This window comes from Carassius carassius, chromosome 47 (genome assembly GCF_963082965.1).
Source record: "Carassius carassius chromosome 47, fCarCar2.1, whole genome shotgun sequence".
Lineage (NCBI taxonomy): Eukaryota > Metazoa > Chordata > Actinopteri > Cypriniformes > Cyprinidae > Carassius > Carassius carassius.
In genome coordinates, this window is record NC_081801.1 from 6,942,616 (window position 1) to 6,962,926 (window position 20,311).

General features: G+C 40.8%; 1 protein-coding gene across 1 annotated transcript in view; it reads right to left on the reverse strand.

Annotated features, from left to right (window-relative positions):
- LOC132130013 (voltage-dependent N-type calcium channel subunit alpha-1B-like) overlaps positions 1–20,311 on the reverse strand; it is a 121,544-nt gene that overhangs the window by 22,583 nt on the left and 78,650 nt on the right. Inside the window, exons 22-27 of the mRNA XM_059541579.1 lie at positions 15,183–15,242; positions 14,522–14,628; positions 5,492–5,588; positions 4,417–4,577; positions 4,002–4,142; positions 2,833–3,034 (exon numbers count right to left, since the gene is read on the reverse strand). Of these exons, the coding sequence (XP_059397562.1) occupies positions 2,833–3,034; positions 4,002–4,142; positions 4,417–4,577; positions 5,492–5,588; positions 14,522–14,628; positions 15,183–15,242 (768 nt within the window). The remainder of the gene's footprint in view (positions 1–2,832; positions 3,035–4,001; positions 4,143–4,416; positions 4,578–5,491; positions 5,589–14,521; positions 14,629–15,182; positions 15,243–20,311) is intronic.

The window sequence follows — 20,311 nt, forward strand, 5'->3', positions numbered from 1 at the left end:
AACTAAACTGGCATAAATCTAAAAAATTTTACATTTAATTCAAGGTCTGGTCCTAGAGCATAAACGCAAAGTGGAACAAACTTTCTATCTCATACACACACACGCACACACACACACACACACAAACATACGTATGCCACTGCAACAGAGAGCATTTTTATAGAAATTGGCAAATAAAATTAACTAAACTGGCATAAATCTAAAAATTTTTACATTTAATTCAAGGTCTGGTCCTAGAGCATAAACCCAAAGTGGAACAAACTTTCTATCTCATACACACACACACACACACACACACACACATACACACACACACACACAAACATACGTATGCCACTGCAACAGAGAGCATTTTTATAGAAATTGGCAAATAAAATTAACTAAACTGGCATAAATCTAAAAAATTTTACATTTAATTCAAGGTCTGGTCTTAGAGCATAAACCCAAAGTGGAACAAACTTTCTATCTCATACACACACACACACACACACACACACACAAACATACGTATGCCACTGCAACAGAGAGCATTTTTATAGAAATTGGCAAATAAAATTAACTAAACTGGCATAAATCTAAAAATTTTTACATTTAATTCAAGGTCTGGTCCTAGAGCATAAACCCAAAGTGGAACAAACTTTCTATCTCATACACACACACACACACACACACACACACACACAAACATACGTATGCCACTGCAACAGAGAGCATTTTTATAGAAATTGGCAAATAAAATTAACTAAACTGGCATAAATCTAAAAAATTTTACATTTAATTCAAGGTCTGGTCCTAGAGCATAAACCCAAAGTGGAACAAACTTTCTATCTCATACACACACACACACACACACACACACACACAAACATACGTATGCCACTGCAACAGAGAGCATTTTTATAGAAATTGGCAAATAAAATTAACTAAACTGGCATAAATCTAAAAATTTTTACATTTAATTCAAGGTCTGGTCCTAGAGCATAAACCCAAAGTGGAACAAACTTTCTATCTCATACACACACACACACACACACACATACACACACACACAAACATACGTATGCCACTGCAACAGAGAGCATTTTTATAGAAATTGGCAAATAAAATCAACTAAACTGGCACAAATCTGAAAAATGTCACATATGCAACATGGAACAAGCTTGTAATATATATTCTATAATATTCTGCTTGTTCTTTCACATGTTTATTAGCCATGTGATTTATAAAAAAAGTTGTTCTGTGTACCCTTCACTCCTGTTCATTACAGTTTATTGGTGCTGTTGTTTTGTATTATATTGGTTTATTTACTTTTAAAATTCATCTTGTTCTAAAATCTCTTGTTCTAAAAAAATAAATAGTTGTTGATAAATAATTTTCTGAAATAAATAGTGTGTGATTACAATCATGTCATAGTGGTGACTTGATTTTTTCAAATGTATGTATAATAATTTGCAAAAGCAGATAATTCAAAATATATTAGAAAACAACAACAAATTCTAACTCTGACAAAACTACAGATTTTTTTATGTATTTCAAAATGTTTAAATAAATATTCACAAAATATATATCATAAAGTTGTGAGGAGAAGTTGAAGCATCAAGAAAAATGAAGTGAAAATGAATGAGTCTCTATAGCACTCTAGTGGATACATGTGGCCATTGCACTTTAATTCCTAACCCATAAGAAATAAAGTTTTTTGACTAACCTTTAGATGGCAGTATTCTATCCCTAACACATAGAGCAATGTCCAGAAACTATTTAGATTTAATTAAGATCATCATTTAAGTGATTTTTTCTTTAAAAAATCATTTTTCATGAGCCAATTTATGGCCTAGTTATGTAATTGTGCAGTAAATAGGTAAAAAACTTCAAAATTTCCACAAAAACACAGCATAAATGTATAGTTGAGAAGTAAATAAAAAAAATGATATATAGTTTTCCATATAAAAAATGTATATTTCCTTATGCAATCGCTTTTTAAAAGTTTGGGGTAAAAATGACCCCAAAGACTTTAAGTGTTGTCCTTTTTTAGGAGTGATTAAAGGTTAATATTTAAACACAGACTAATATATCCACTGAGAGAAGATATAATAGAGACAAATACAGAGAACTCAGAAAAAGAGAGAAATAAAGAAAACATAATTATAAAATGGTACTTAAATATTTGTAATGTTTTTTTAATTTAAGTTAATATCGTATATTGCATACAGGAATTACAACTACTAGCACTGCCTGCTAAAAACCATCTTAAACCAGCATAAGGTTGTTTGATGGTCTTAGCTGGTCTCCCAGCCTGGATAGACCGGTCTGTTAGCTGGTTTTAGAGATGTTTTGGGCACTTATAAGTTAATCAGACAAGAAAACCAGCTGGGTAGAATCTATGCCTATGTAGAGCACTTCAAATCAATAATTTAGGAGGTTCAGTAACGGTTTAGATAACAATGTAGCTTAAAATGTTTTATAACAAAGTCTGACAGCTGAAAGAGTACTGACTGACTGGTCTGGTAGTCCCTCCCGGGGTTTAAATCTGTGCTTGTGTGTGTGAGGATGTGTTTGTCAAAAGAATTTAGAGTCAAGAAAGTGAAGCTGTAGACTGACAGGTGCGTTGGACTCACACAGGTAAGAGGACTTCTCTTAAGAGTGCTTCTCTTCCAGACATCTCACAACTGTCCATGCATGTATGAAACAAGACTTTGACCTTGAATTAGCATACACTGAAACTGTATTTTAAGCAACAGTGAATGGTGCCTACAGTTTGCCATCACCCCATCTACTTGCCTGCTTATGGTTGATTTTAACTGACTATGTAAGCCTCCGACTGTCCCGTCCTACCTCGTTCTTTTCCAAGCTGCAATCTGACATGGCTTTATCTCCCTGCTCCTGGAATGTGATGATGATCAAAGCCACAAAGATGTTGACAAAGAAGAAAGGGAATACGATGAAGTAGACCACATAGAAGATGGAGGTTTCCATGCGGTAACCCGGACTGGGACCCTGGTCTTCATATGTGGCATCAACAGAGTGTTTCAGCACTCTAGAGAACCACAAGGAGGATGAGAATAAGATGATTTAACCATTACAAGTTCGTCAAGATACATTTTTCTTATTTTAACCCTTTGTTGCACAGTGAATAGACCTTTAAAAATGGTAAATGAAATTTTAATAAAAAAAAAAAACTTTAATAATAAAAACATTTGGAATGATTAAATTCAAGAACTAATGTTTCAGAAATTAAGATAATTTTTTCTCCTCTTCTGTGATGTAAATCTTGAAGGAAACGGCTTCTCGGATGAGAAAACAAAACAGGACAGAACTTGATTTTGACTTTCAGGCAGTGGTTTTTAAAAAATAATGAGAAAAGATAAAATAAGGGTAAATCTTTTATAATAAACACTGTTGCAGTGTGTAAAAAACAACATTGTATAAAAAAATTTAATTTGTCCAGTTTAATTTCACGGTGATTTTTTTCCTTTAACTAACTAACTTAACTGCATAATAAGTACAAATGTAAAACATTTTCACAAAGAACAGACCAAAAGCATCATCTTAAAACCACAGAGAGGGAAGAAAGTGTTTATATGCAGTGGTTAAGATTGCATCCTTGTCCATGAAAAAACTCAAGCAGGAACCATACACAGTTCTTGAGTGTTAAAGAGGGTTTTAATCTAAATATGAAAAACTCTGGATTTTCTTGTTGCACCGCAGGAGTTTTCTTTTCTTTTTCTTTTTTTTCTTAACCAAATATGTTTTTCTATGAAAATCTGGAGTTAAAAGTAAAATATGGAGGTAAAAGTAAGCAGAGTGGAGATGAACATAGATTACCCCAGAGAGAATTAAGCCAGAAGAGAAACTTAATCAGAACAGACAGAGCAAAAGGATAAAGAGATCAGAGTAAGAAAACCAAATTTTTTTTAACATGTCTCTGTAAGACCACAGTAAGTGTGTGTGTGTGTGTGTGTGTGTGTGTGTGTGTGTGTGTGTGTGTGTGTGTGTGGACTCACGTTGGCCAGCCCTCTCCTGTGGAGACAGTGAACAGGGTCAGAAAGGCCCACAAGACGTTATCATAATGGAAATCATATTTTTTCCACTCGCGTGGCTGTGTCATGGCCACTCCATCACTGCCGTACTCCAGGAACTGACCCCTGAGTACAAACACATCAAAATCTAACTTATTATTTACTTCCTTTTACTTCCTGCATTGATTCCTTCTTTCTTCCTTCCCACTTCCTCTTTTTTCTCTTGTTTCTTTACTTCCTTCTGCCCCTTTTCTCTTCCCATACCTTCTTTCTTTGCTCTTCTTTTCCATTTCTTTCCTTTCATCCTTCCTTCCTTCCTTCCATCCAGACTATCACTCTCTTTCCTTTCCCACCCACCCTGCCTCCCTCATGCAGAATATATCCCGACAGACAGCTGTACCTGCAGTCCTTCTCCAGGGCTTTGGACTCATCGGTGCAGTGAAAGAACTTCCCCTTGAAGAGCTGCACAGCAATAACCGCAAAGATGAACATGAAGAGGACGTAAACGATGAGGATGTTGAGCACGTTCTTCAGAGAGTTCACCACGCAGTCAAACACGGACTGGGGACACACAAACAGCACAAATCAGATCTCCTGCAAACATCTTCTGGAATGGAGGGCCTCCCTAACACAAGCAGACTATAATGCACACCTTCATTAAATCCATCTGTGTAGAATGTGTCGTCGTGTTAATGTCACAAGGCCCTTGTGAAAGCATTGTAGGCTGTGGCAGAGTCTTAATTGATTACTGCTCTCCTCGCTCTACATGACTGCCCTTAGGCGAATGATAAAATAGGAGTGGGGGGATATGTAAATCTTCTCACTTTTCTGTCATTTCTGCTCATTTAAAGTCCTCAGGGTATCATTATTAGCGCTGAGTGGTATATTTTCAGCATTAATGCTAATAAGATTTATGTAGGTAGGATAAATGTCTCTGTGGCCCTGTGAGGCTTTATCTATGCATTAGTATAGTAACTAAGCTAAACGGCAGTTTTATTTATTAATCTATTATTTGCTCTAATGCCACTGGTGACGAATCTTTAGCCAAACGAATAAATGATGATGTGAAATGTAAGTTTGGATGTATAATTTAGCCATGTAATGAGATAATGGAGAGTGTTTCTAAAACGATTTGTTTGTCTGCCTAAGTGTGTGATTTGATTAGACAGAAAGATGCAGCAAGGCTGTTAATGTGGAGGTCTACACAAGGGGCATCATTCCTGTTTTGTAAAATGTCCACACAAGCAACGCATAATGTGTCTAGGTAATAGAGGTGCCAACTGTCCTTGATTAGCCGGGACATCCCGTATATTGGGCCTAATTGATTTTTCTATCGGTTCTAAGAATGATAATCTTTCACTTTGTTTTATCAGATCATGTCAGTTTACAACTGAAACCCTCTAATTCCACTTGCTTGATCTCAGAGGAGTAAGTTAAGAGCTAAGCAGGCTAAGAACCAGACAGTAGGACAATACCTTCAGTTTAGGCAAACGTTTAATGGTCTTCAAAGGTCTGAGGACTCGAAGGACCCTTAGGGACTTGATAGTGTTGATGTCCTTGCCTTTAGTTCCTCTGTAAGGAAAAAGCAATGACTAAGTGACATTTCAAACATGATTGTGATCACACATTTGAACACACATCAGATGCATTTTATGTCATCTGCCAGCATGCACAAAGCCTGAACACAATTCAATTACATTTTAATGTAGTAATCACTTCCTCTAGCCCATCATGTAATTCAGAATTACATTAGCTAGAGATTATTTTGTTAGTAGAAAGCATGCCTTCAAGGGGAGGTTATTCTACAGAAACAAACCTACCTCTGAGATTGATGATAAATATAATTTAACACTGAATATTTCTGTAAAATAACATTCATTCAGTAGAAAAAGATACAAAGAAACTATCCATACAGCAGGGATGGTCTCTTTGTAAAAACCACAGTTGGCCAAGTCATATTCTGATGATGAGAATTACATTTTTAGAATTATTGCTCTTGCGAAACTCGTCACCATGTTGCTAGGGTGTTGGTGGTGGTTGCCAGGGTGTTATGATCTGGTTGCAAGGGTGCTCTTGGTTGTTTGCTTACTGGCCCAAGCTAAAAGCCTCAAATCTTAAGTATGAACATTCATAACAGTGATACCTGGCTTAGAAGGAAACACTAATGAAGTGAACTGAACAGAAAATAAATAATTTTAAAGTTTTAATAATCAATGCCGCTTTGTTGTTCAAGTTCCATTCAGTTTAACTTTATTTTCAGGATTGACTTGAAGTTAAATGAAGTCACTGAAGATAGTCGACATCAATGACCCAGAATGATTAGTTTTCTGAATGTTTCAGCTGCTCTAAGACAGGTTTACAATGAATGGCATTTGAAATTACACAGCTCAACAGAATGGAACTCATCTGAAATGGTAAGAAAAGGCTATTTTAAAACTCTTTTACTCTAAACTTCAGCAGACATGTCGATGAACAAGAACAACTTCCATTTCAACCTTGTTTAATCCCAAAAAAGTGGTCCTTTCTGACCGGTGAGATATTTCCTTGACAGCTGAAATAGGTTGTCAAGCTTTACTAAGATTTTTTTGTGTGTCTGTATGTCTTAAAAAAACATTCATCATTCAAAATACTAAATTTCAAATACCCGCTATGGCAAATAAGCCTAGAGAAAGAAAAAGAGAAGAAAAAGTCAGGTTTAGGGAGTCATAGCTTAGCTCTGTGATTTGTCTTCTTACTTTTTCTCTATCGCACTGGCATGCAATGTCCATGCAATGTCTGTCTGGGGTGCATGTTGATCTCTGCCCAATGAGACACTCAACTATACTCCCATAGATTTCAGAGGACCATCTGTCTCCATGCACCCACCACACAGGTTCAGTGCTGAAGTAGTTCTGCCTAATGTTTGTGACAGGGTAAAGCCACCTGATGCATCCTGATACAAAGGTCAATTGCAAATCCGGGCCAAATTGCAGCCCAAAATTAAATTATATAAAATCCTAAAACACTGGGCCCTATCATACACCCGGCGCAATGCGATGCAAGGCGCAGCGCAAGTGTGTTTGCAAGTTTCAGTCCAGCGCCATTGTCGTTTAATTAGCAAATGCATTTGGGCTCATTTTTGCACCCATGGACGTGCTGGTCTAAAAATAGCATTGCGCATTGCTGGCGCAATGCTATTTTAAGGAGCTGAAAATAGACTGCGCCATAGACCAGCTCAAACCTGGTCTAAAGTTTAGTGCAATGTTTTTTCTTTGTTATTTAAAGAGTGGTATATATATATATATATGACTATCCATTATAACATGTAGGCATGGATATATATCAATATATAATAAATATATATCAATGCCTACATGTTATAATGGATAGTCATCGCATGTATCAGAATTAGGCTATCTATTTGCTCGCACATGAGCAGCTCCGTTTCATCTCGGAGACACATTCTGTCTTTGTGCTTGCCAAATTCTGCCGTGTAAATATCAAATCTGTCATGGCAAGAGCTCAACTGGCTCTTAAAGGGAATGGAAGATTCTCATTAAGAGAATAGGGACATCCTGTTTAGACCATGCAGTCGGGCGCGCCAACTGTTTTTCCGTCGTTAAAATAGCAAAAGTGGATTTGGACACACCCTGAGTGCACCTGCACGTGCGCTTTACATTTTGCGTTTAGATGGTTAAAATAGGGCCCACTGTATTTGGAATAATTAAGCAAATATTTTATTATTTTATATATATATATATTAGGGTTGTGCCGATAGTATCGTGTATCGACGATCGTCAGAGATATCGACATAAGCAGAATTCTCTGTCGATAATCAAGACGATATTAGGCTCATTTTCCTATCAATGTATTAGATTATAATAATATATTATAATAACTATTATTTTTATTTTTATTAGGCTGCTTATTATAATTCGGCTTTTAAACTGCCCAGCTATTTCACTTAATTTAAAATATAATTTAAAAATGCCCGCATTTCACACACACACACACCTCGCACACGCAGGAGGATTAGAGCATGTAGTCGGTGAAGTTGTAACGCTTTGACTCGGATAATTCGTTAAATCCATGAAATGAAAGAGATAGAAAATGACAAGTTGGTGTCCCACACATTTAATGGCTGGTATACGGCAACGCGCTCTTCTCATACATGAGAGATTAACTCTTTCTTGGTGTCACAAATAAAGTAAAGACAAAATAATTAACAAGGCGGCAGAGCAAATTTATCATCCATAGTGCAGGGTTCTCACGTAGTCCTTTTCTTAAAGACTGATCACTTAACTTATAAAACACACTATGTGGTGATGACGTAGAAGGACTACGTGAGAACCACTATGGATAATAAGTTCAATCTGCCGCCTTGTTATTATTTTCATGCACACCGCACTATAATGTGATGCATGCAAAATACAGTTTTGGCCGTTACAAAGTCTCCATCCACAAACAGACGTACATCGTCTGCAGATATAAGGTATTTTATTGCACTTTAACAAGTAATCTAAACGGCCTACTGTATGTGCAATATATTAAACGAGCCCTCACTAACTGAGTTTAATGTCACAGTTATGTTAGAATCAGTGTTGGGAAGGTTACTTTGGAAATGTAATAGGTTACAGATTACAAGTTACCCTATTTAAAATGTAATAGTAGTGTAACTTTTTTAATTACTATAATAAAGTAATGTAACTAATTACTTTTGAGTACATTTTGATTACTTTTATAAATTTCTAATGAATGTTAATTTGCAACTGTTAATCATCTTCAACCATTTTACACCATGCAGGTTTAACCTTAACAGTAGTGCTCAATACTGTCAGACTTTCATCATTCTTCATCAGCTGAATTAAGATGATCACATTTGAACACATCCACCACACAATCAGACTTTAGTAGTGCCTTTTACTTAGAGATTGATCTGAAGTTCAAAGCAGATTTAAAATCAAAAGAAATAGTTTATAGATACTGTTTTTGAAACCAAATCTTTGCATAACTACAGGCATGTAACTGCATCTAACAATGGTTTGGGGAAAATAGTTAATAAAAAAATAAAAGCATATACATCAACTCAAATACGGTTATCTAATAAGCATGTGTCCTATTTTGTGTACTAAACTCCTGAAACATTGGTGTCTTTCTGAAACACTGCTGTCTCTTTGTATATGATATGATGATAGTTTCTCAAAATAAGTGAAAAATGCTCATGAAGTGACTGTTCTAGAGATTAATTTCCATGAGGGGCGGACTGGGGAAAAAAATAGGCTGGAAAATCTCACACTGATACACCCACAACCCATTCTGAAACATGGACAACCCTATTTTTTTTTTTGGACCTGACATGAAAAAGATTTGAATCCTTAGGTTGGGGACATGCAACGTAATTAAGAGTTCTCTCCTGAACTGCACCTTCACTTCCATTATCCACCCATCTCTCTCATGACTTTAATACTGAAGATTTTTATTTGACTTTTACCATGTTTTGTAAGTGCAATTTTGTTTTTTTGGCAAATGAATTACCACTTGTATTTATTTTTACTACAAATTCCATAGTTAAACCACGGTTAGTGCCATACCATAGGCTACATTTATTTTCCTAAGGGTTGTGTTTTTGTATCCAACTAGCTCCCCCTAAACCTATGATAAAATATGATGATTTGTCTGCTAACTTACTACTGTAACATTACAAAAGATAATAATGACGTCGTTTATACAGTATTTTGAGTGATTGCGAGCAATGTGCTGCTGCTGCTTGACTAAGTAAACAAAGACAAAACTACAATAGCATCTTTACAGATGAAACTGACCTGCACCTGAAACCCTGAACAGAAGTGTCGCTTCTCTGCTCCAGCTGTGCGCTTACACAGTTCACTCCGGTCTCTTTGATTCAAGTGTAGTGACCTACTTTTGATTTATTCGTCCAAAATGTGGCATATTGCGTCCACGTTATAGGCTGAATTCCATTTTTATGACTGGATTCTACTAATGTGTTTTCCGCGTCTCGGAGATTATGGGCCATATGTCTTAGTGCAATTTGGGAAAGAAATAAGCTGTATGTGGATGTGTGTAAATATTCAAATGTAATCCTCTTTGTAATCGTTACAATTTTCATAAGTAACTGTAATTTAATTACTCATTTTTTCTTAGTAACTGTAACTGATTACTGTTACATTTATTTTGTAATTAAATTACGTAACGCCGTTACATGTAACTAGTTACTCCCCAACACTGGTTAGAATGCATCTCATTCTTGTTTCTGTGACGGTGCGTCAGACTCGTCATGAGGCGTGCGGTCCGGAGCGCTGTATGACTGATGCATCAGTTCAATTCAACTTTACTACAAATATATCAACTTACCTGTTTTAAATACTTTATATTTAAATGTTCGTTTATGCCCAATATTAGTATTTAACTGTTGGACTTTAAATTAAATCTGCTATTGATTTTCACCGTTGACTGATTTTGCAGAACATTTAGACTGATAACTTCCCTGCGCAGATGCGGACGTGAGATATGACAGTTGCGTCCGACTATGTATGAACTAGCTGTTTTAAATACAGTATTTTTATTTTTAACGTTAGTTAAATCAGTCAGTATGTTTGAAAGTAATTTTTTTTTATTATTGGTGACTCCATAGGCTCTCTCTCGCGCACCTGCTCGGTTTAAAACACCAAATAGTTATGCTATGACAAGAACAAAGAGTCTCTCTCTTGCTCCACCCATGCTCAATAATATTGTGTATCGTCGATCTCACGGGCTGACGATATGACGATTTGAAAAATGACCATATCGCCCAACACTAATATATATAAAATACAAAAATATATTTACTATATATGAAGGATATGCAGGATCAAAATCTTTATTATTTTTTTTTTTTTGGTTAATGACTAATAATTGAGCTTTTGTTTGACTGAGCATTAGGGGTGGCTGTCCTCTGGAAACAGTAGGAGTAGTAGTTTCTATAAGCCCCTTCAAAGGTCAGAGGTCAAGTCATGGTTAAAAGTAGGTCTATCCTTTTCTACAAATGCTGACAGATAGGAAGAGTTGAAGGGTTGTGAGTTTGGAGTGGTCCGCGGGGAGGTTGGGGGATAAAGTGTATGTTTTCATACAATATAGACTGTCCCCACCTGGTCACGCTTTGTTGTGATCTGACGAGGGAAACCGATGAAAAACCATGCACATATGCACAAACATAGAAACACACACATAATAAGCTGCATCACAGACATAGAATAAGCAGTAAATACAGATTAAATGAGATTAAATGAGATCAGAATAGAAGAGAGCTGTCAGTGAGTGGAAACACTGTGGCACAGCAAAGAAAGATTAAAAAGCATCAAAGCAACTCAAGTGCACATAAACTATTATAATAATCAAAGACATGATGCTGCGAGGTATAATTAGTTACTGTTTGTTTGTAACATCTCTGCAAGATAAATCACATTGAGCAGTAAATATAGAGACGTCGCAACATGGAACTGTGATAAAAATCACAAAAGTGAAAAGGTTACATATTGGCAAATGTCACACACACACACACACTAAAAGAAAGTACATGCATGAAGGTTCATGCAAGTCCTTGTGATAGATGCTGATTGTTTACAGCAAGTAAAATATATATATTTTTTATAAAACAAAATATGTTTTTCTTAGTAGACAGTTGGTACTGTATGTCTTTTATCTTACATCAGCGAGTTTTATTTTGTCTTTCTTACAATTGCATTTAAAATATGTATTATTTTGGGCTTCTTTATGGATACAGATTAAAATAACAAACAATTGGCAAGTTTAGTTAGTTGATGAAGTGTATTGAGTTTAAGAATTAATGCCCAATCGTGGTCTACAGAAGTGCAGTTTCACAAATCTTGAATATGATGCACTTGTCTGGCGATTCCTTATCCACTCAAAAACACTTATACTCAGGCAGATACACAGGAAGCAGGTAATACCAAATGCGTACCCCATGAAGCTCCTGAAAGTAATGCAAGCAAGAGGGAAGGACAGGGCAGATAAAGAAAGTGAGAGAGAGACAGAGAAAGAAATAAATAAAGAAAGAAAAATGGAGAGAGAAAAAAACTAAATGAGAAACATTAAAGCCCACAGGACAAAAGCTTGCTATCCACTACTCAGCACAGGAGAAAGAGGAAGATTACAACACAGTTAAAGTGAGACAAACACAAGAGAATCAGAAAGAGCAGAACATGGTATGAGATTCATTTATAATCAATATACAACAGTGCACTAATACCAGAGCCGATACCACCCTAAGTACTCCTTTCTTTAACTACAGACACTTTCATGTCCTAGGCATTGTTTTTTATTAAAGGGGTCATATGATGCTGCTAAAAAGAACATTATTTGGTGTTTATGCGGTGATGACCCCGGGCTGGACTCCCCTTCATCCACGGTGAAAGCCAATTCAGCAATCCACAGTGCAAAGTTGATGTATTTCCTCAGTGACCAGCACGGATCAGCTCTAGGCATGACGAAGCAAATATAGTCCCCTTTTGGTAGGCCTAACAAAGTAGTTTCGCTTTCACAGTGAAACACACAGCGTCTATTCGAGATGGCGGCGGCAACAACAACAATACCACAACGAGAATAAAAGTACGGCTTCTTTCTTTGCATGAACATCTGGGTGGCGTTATGCAAATCTTCCCACATAGTGATGTAGAGATGTGGGGTTGTGTTAGAACGAGCCATTTTAGGGGTGTGTGAACGAGTCTTATCTTCCATTTCAGAAACACTGCCAAGCTACGAAACATGTTACCTGTTTCTGATGGATTTGAGACTTTGCAACTTTACAGATCTTCTTCATGCACCAAGAGCTTGTAACACTCCAAACAGAAAGGAAAAATTTAAAATCGCATTATATGACCCCTTTAAAACTAAAACTTTTTTTTTTTTAAAATCTTGGTTTTACACTTGTTCAGCATATATATAAACAAAGAGTCTTAGCTGAACAAATAAATGCGTAGATATGCTATAGTGCCACCATCAGAAGAACAGGTGCCAGCTGGAGCTGATGGACAGTTACTGCACTACTCGCACAGAAAGCTGGTTTCAAAAGCCGAGCAGTTTTCTATCACCTCTTTTTCAGCTATTTTAAAGCACCCCAGGGTCCTTCTGTCAACCGCAGAGGTGGAGAAAGACAGCTGAGCATCTGAACATGACAACTTAGAGGATTCAGCCACACTCAAACTAGACCTTGCATTTATTACACAAAACACACAGGCATGTTGCTATGCCAATGCTAGAGGGTTGTGGGTGGTTGCAAGGGCATTGCTATAAAGGACTCTACAATATTCTGGTCTCTCAATATGGCTCAGGTCCCTACCTTAAAGGAACAGTTCACACAAAAATGAAACTTTGCTGAAAATTTGCTCAACCTCAGACCATCCAAGATGTAGCTCGTTTCTTCATCAGAAAATATTTGAAATAATTGAAGCATCACATCACTTGTGCGCCAATGAATCTTCTGCAGTGAATGGGTGCCTTCAGAATGAAAGTTCAAACAGTTTATAAAAACAATTATTTGGCTTCTGGCCAAAATACCAGTCCATAATCCATAATAATGTTGTCCTTTCACATCAAAATGCATAGACATTTTTTTTTATATCTGTTTTGAACTTTTGTTAACTGTTATTTACATTTGTAAACAGTGCATATTTCTCTCCTGATTCAGACAAGTTGACTTTTTCAACTGGAGAAAGAAACATTATGGACAGTGGACTTGATTTGTTTTGCTGGAAATAATGGTTTCAAGTTAAACGAGTCTTAATGCAATTTTTTGAAATGCTAGTTTTCATTAATTGATGTCGTGTTGATTACTTGTGGATTATTGTGATGTTTTTATCAGCTGTTTGGACTCATGTCACTGACTCATGCCGGCACCCATTCACTGTAGAGGATCCATTGATGACAAAGTGATGCAATGTTAAATTTCCCCAAATCGGTTCTGATGAAGAAACAGACTCATCTACATAATAAGGACTTGAGGGTGAGGAAAGCGAACAATTTATGTAATGTGAGTCTATTTTATTTCTACGTGAGTGGATTTTATTGTTGTTTCATTGCGGTTTTTCAAATTATAAATTGATTCAACTAGAAGAGGAAATCACTGCTAATTATCATGGGTGGGTCATGAACAATAAGAATTAAAGCAAACTGCTGGGAAATGCAACTGTCTGGCTCAGCTCCTGTGGGAAATACTAAACCCACCCGAATCATTAGAATCAAGTGTGCACGCTATGCACAATAATATTATGAGCTAAAAAAAAACAGATGTGCATTAAACCGATCAGTTCCAAAGACCAAACTATACACAGATGCCACACTTCCCCTCATCACAGAGCTCCATCTCACACCAGATACTAAACAGCAGACAGTCACATCCTGTTTCCGTCATTTTCGACTGAATGCTCTCTTGCTGGATTTGAACTGACAGCCTGCTCTTGTGACCGCTGTGTCTGCTCCACTCTGACAGAATTACAATAACAGCCACTCACGAGCAGGCGAAGGCCACCAGAGCACCGGTGACTACAATGAAGTCCAGTATGTTCCACGGATCCCTGAAGTAAGAACCAGGATGCAACAGCAACCCAAGATCAATCATCTAGAAGGGAAAAGACAAAAAAGGGGTGAACATCTACATTCATCAGAGATGCGTTAAATTGATCAAAAGTGACAGTAAAGACATTTGTAATGTTACAAAAGATATTAATAATTCAAAGAATCCTAAAAACAATGTATCTTAGTTTCAACAAAAATGTTAAGCAGCACAACTGTTTTCAACATCGCTTATACATTTTTAAAGAAATGTTTCTTAAGCATCAAAAGAAAAATAATTTCTGAAGGATCATGTCACACTAAAGACTGGAGTAATAGCTACTATTCTGCTTTGTCATCACAAGAAAATTAAAAAAATTTAATTGTAATAATATTTCACAATATTACAGCTTTTACTGTATTTTTGATCAAACAAATGGAGCCTTGGTGATGATAACATACTTCTTTCAAAACACAATAAAAAATCATAGAAGCCCTACATTTTTAAAGGGTAGTGTGAATACATTTTTTTAAATCATTCGTAAAAAATTTTTTTTTAATCAATAACATTTAATACTGCAAGTAAAATAAAAATAAAAGATAAAAGGCAGTTGTATTTACCTTTATAACCATCTCAAATGTGAACACACCAGTGAAGACGTAATCTAGGTATTTCAGCACCTGAGGAAACCACAAGAAATAAGGAGTTAGAAATAAGCAGTTATTTTCTTTATATTTTCTTTATAAGTCCCACAGACCATCTGAGCAAAGGAAAGTGGATGATGCCATAAATGATATAATCTCCCAAACAGAACAGACATGACGTACACTGTATTTTTTGAGAGACAAAAAAAGATGTTTCAAATAAACGTACTCGGTTACTTACGTAACCTCGGTTCTCTCTAGAAGAGGGAACGAGTACTGCGTCTTAGCTAAGACGCTACGGGAAAAGTCTCTTTTCACGAAATACTGAAGCAAAAAATTATCCTTAATTTTGAATTTTTGTAAAGCGCATTTGCAGCAGTACACAGCCATAGGCGAGACGGCTCGCTCGCTCATTGGCTGCTCTGCAGCAAGTGCACAGCCTATCGAGCGCAGGCTGATGCAATATCAGACCAATTAGGATGCTTCGCGCCCATCACGCCACTTCCCGCCGAAAAGGGTGTGGCCCAACCCTATAAAAGGAGCTCGAAAAGGCTGACTCACCTGATTTATTTAATCGCCGAAGCGAACCAGAGTGAATCGTACGCACGGCAGAGAGCGCAGTACTCGTTCCCTCTTCTAGAGAGAACCGAGGTTACGTAAGTAACCGAGTACGTTCTCTTACAAGAGTTCTCTCGTACTGCGTCTTAGCTAAGACGCTACGGGAACCCCATGTAAAACGCCGTGTGCGCAGGGATCACACACCAATAAACCTGAAGCAACGCCCAGGATTTACAGTGCACAGTCACCCGAGGGACTCACAGAGAGCCCAGGACAGGAGAGGGGGGGAAAGCCTTCCGTCCCATATCTAGCAGCACCCGTAGATGCGGCAATACAATCATCACACAGTCGAGGCAAGGCCTGACCAATGTGGCAATGCGGGTCTTACGTAATACTGCCCATATAACAGTCGGTAGCGCTCACAAACTCAGAATTCCCATCAGGGCCCTGATTCGGCTATACCAACAGCAGCCTTGCTTGCAAGGCGGGAACCTCCAGGTTATAAAACCTGATAAATGTAGATGGCGAGGCCCAACCTGCCGCCATACAAATATCCTGCAAGGAGATCCAAGTAGACCACGCCCACGACGAGGTGACACCTCTTGTGGAGTGTGCTCTGACGCCCAGTGGGCACTGAAGGCCCTTGGAAGCGTAAGCTAACGCTATGGCGTCAACTATCCATCTGGATAGAGTCTGTCTCGAAACAGCCATTCCCTTGGAACGTCCACTGAACGAGACAAACAGCTGCTCAGTCTGTCAAAAAACAGCGGAGCGAGACTCATAAGCTCTTAAAACCCTAACAGGGCAAAGAAGACTCGAGTCTCCATCCTCTCCTGACACCGACAGAGCAGACAGGGCAATAACCTGAGCCCGAAATGGCGTGTTGAGGGACTTTGGCACATGACCGTGCCTAGGTTTGAGTATGACCCTAGAGTCATTAGGCCCAAACTCCAAGCACGACTGGCTCACCAAGAGCGCGTGCAGGTCACCCACACGCTTCACTGAAGCGAGAGCCAACAAGAATACGGTCTTAAACGACAGATGCTGGAGGCTAATCGATTGGATAGGCTCAAAGGGGGAACCCTTCATGGCCTCCAAAACCGTCGCGAGGTCCCATACAGGGACTGACGGAGGTCTGGGAGGATTCAGCCTCCTAGCTCCTCTAAGGAAGTGGATGACCAAATCGTTCCTTCCTATTGACTGACCCAGCGCCGTTTCAGAAAACGCTGCGATGGCCGCCACATAAACTTTGAGCGTGGATGGGGCTCTGCCCTTATCCAACAGCTCCTGCAGGATGGAGAGAACCTCTGTCACCTCACAACTAAGGGGTGAACATCCCCGAGCTGTACACCAGCTGGAGAACACCGACCACTTCTAGGCATAGAGCCGTCGCGTCGACGGAGCCCTAGCCTGAGCGATGGTATTTAGCACTCCCACTGAGAGATCAGCGGGTAACCGTTAAACGCCCACACATGGAGGGACCACAACTCCGGTTGAGGGTGCCAAATCGAGCCCCTGGCCTGCGATAGGAGGTCCCTCCTCCAAGGCACTGGCCACGGGGCGATATCTGCTAACCGCATCAAATCTGGGAACCATGGTTGGTTCTTCCAAAAAGGTGCTACAAGCAGTATGGAACATCTCGTTTCTCTCACCCGTTCTATCACCTGCGGAAGGAGGGAGACGGGAGGGAAAGCATAAAGCGGGCAGCATGGCCATCTCCCTGATAGCGCGCTTTCGTTCTTGGAAAAGAACACGGGGCAGTGAGCGTTTTCGTGGGACGCGAAGAGGTCCACCTCCGCCCTGCCAAATCTCTCCCACAACAGCCGGACTGTTTGCGGGTGTAGAGACCATTCGCCCGTGGGAATGTTGTTTCTGGACAGCCTGTCTGGACCCAGATTCTGTAGCCCAGGCACATGCACTGCCCTCAGCGAGCGCAAGTTGCACTGAGCCCAAACCAGGAGGCGTTCCGTCAGCCTGTACAGGTTTCGGGACCCGAGACCGCCCTGGTGATTTATGTAGGACACCACAGACATGTTGTCCGAACGGACTAAGACGTGGTGGCCTTTGATTTTGGGGACAAAAACGCGTCAGCGCGTTCTCCACTGCCAGCATTTCCAGACAGTTGATATGTTGGAGCTTTTCCCGTTCTGACCACAGGCCAAAGGATGGTCTGCCCTCGAGCAGCGCTCCCCATCCCGACGTGGAGGCGTCCGTCGACACCATCTTCACTGTCGAGGAAGTCCCCAGGCTTACACCTGATTGGTACCAGTCGATCTCTGTCCAGGGTTTCAGGGCTGTAATGCAGCCTTGATTGACCTTGAGACGCAGTCGACCAGATATCCACGCTCCGCGCGGTACCCGCGCTTTCAGCCAGAACTGCAGGGGGCGCATGCGGAGCAGGCCCAGCTGCAGAACCGGAGATGCTGAGGCCATGAGACCCAGCATCCTCTGACATTCTCTGAGCGAAACAGTCACGCCGCATTGGAGAGAACTCGCCGCGCGCTGCATGCTCAACGTGCGCTGTGGTGACAGCCGCGCCATCATGGAACGTGAGTCCAGAGCTAACCCAAAAACAATATAGTCTGACTGGGGTTCAGCGAACTCTTCGCCCAGTTGACACTGAGACCGAGTCTCTCGAGGTGATCGAGTAAAACGGCTCTGTGCTCCATGAGCTCCGCTCATGATTGAGCCAGAATTAGCCAGTCGTCCAAATAGTTCAACACTTGCATGCCTCTGAGTCTGAGAGGAGCGAGTGCTGCATCCATGCACCTCGTAAACGAGGAGCTACGGACAAGCCGAACGGCAGGACTGTAAACTGGTATGCCTGGCCCTCGAAGGCGAATCTCAAATATCGCCTGTGATTTGACACTATCTGTATTTGAAAATACGCGTCCTTCAGATCTATTGACATGAACCAGTCCCCTCTGCGAATATGCGCAAGGAGCTTCCTGGTCGTAAGCATTCTGAAACTGCATTTCATCAATGCCCTGTTCAGCTGTCTTAGATCCAGTATGGGCCTGAGACCCCCGTCTCTTGGGCACCAGAAAATATCTGCTGTACAGCCCCCCCTCGCTTTGAGCTTGAGACACAGGCTCTATAGCCCCTTTGCTCAACAGTTTTGATATTTCGGCCCGAAGTAGGTGTGCTACTTCTGTTTTTACCGTGGTTTCGACGCGCGCTAAAAAGCGCGGAGGGCGTCGAGAAAACTGTAGCGAGTAGCCTCTCTTTATAATGCCTAGCACCCAATCCGAAACCCCTGTAAGCACTGACCATGCATCCGCATGAATGGCTAAGGGCTGGATGCGAAGCGCGCTCTGTTGCCTGGGCAACGGCGGCGCTTTGGTGTGCTGCAACATGGGCGTCGCGCCTGTGCCATTTGAGGCGGGGAGCGCGCTGATCACAGCTGTGTGCAGGGCTGTGCTTATATGCGGAGATGGGCACTGAGGAGTGGGCATCGTCACTACATTTATAGCACCATCGGCCGTGGCCAGAACACCAGAAATAACACTCTTTTCGGGAAATATCTGGGTAGCCGTGATAACGGCTTTTGTGTGCAGGCAAGCGGGCACTCGTGCAGGCTTGCGCATTGCAGAAGACGCTGAGACAGTCACAATTCTTGGAACTGCAACAGTGGCGCGCTTGGGTGAGAGCTCGGCCGCAGCGGAACTCATACACCGGCGCTTTCCTAGCAGTGCTAGGATGATTTCGGGGGTTCTGGCTTCACCGCAATCCTTTGCCGCGGCTTCCGCGTTGCGGGGCGACGGCTGGAAGAGCGAGAACGGGGTCCCGCGCTGCGTTGCTGACGCTGTCGCGATGACGCAGTTGGAGGCGGTGGGCGTGACTGAGAGCTCTGTGGGGCCGGCCTATCGCGGCCAGCTGCAGAACCGGAGTGCTTCGGCAAGAAGTGCTTGAACGCCTGCGACGCTTTCTGGTCCTCGACGAATCTCTCCACAAACTCGCTGACAGATGATCCGAAGAGGCCAGCAGGAGTCAGCGGCGCGTTGAGGAATGCAGCGCGCTCAGACTCCTTGATGTCAGAGAGCGTCAGCCACAAATGCCTCTCAGCCACCGTAGCGGAAGCCATAACCCGTCCCATGGCCTGTGCAGCGGACTTAGTAGCGCGGAGGGAGAGATCCGAAGCACTCCTCAGATCCGCGAGACAGATCGCTTCAGGTCCCATCTCATCCAGCTTGCGGAGGAGATCGCCCTGGAAAATCTGCAGCGTGGCCATGGTGTGCAGCGCAGACGCAGCCTGCCCAGCAGCAGAGAAGATCCGTGCGAGCAGCGATGACGTCATGCGGCAGGCTTTGGATGGCAACGCCGCCTTAGTCCGCCGTCCAGCAGAGGGCGGGCAAAGGTGCGCTGTAATAGCCTGTTCCACCGGCGGAAGTGACAGGTAGCCTCTGTTCTTAGCATCGTCCAGTGTGGAGAATGCTGGTGAAACAGATGAACGAACTCTCGCCGAGAAAGGAGCGTTCCAAGCTTTCGCCACTTCTTCGTGAAGCTCAGGAAGAAAGGGGGCGTGCTTTGAGCTGGGAGAAAAACGC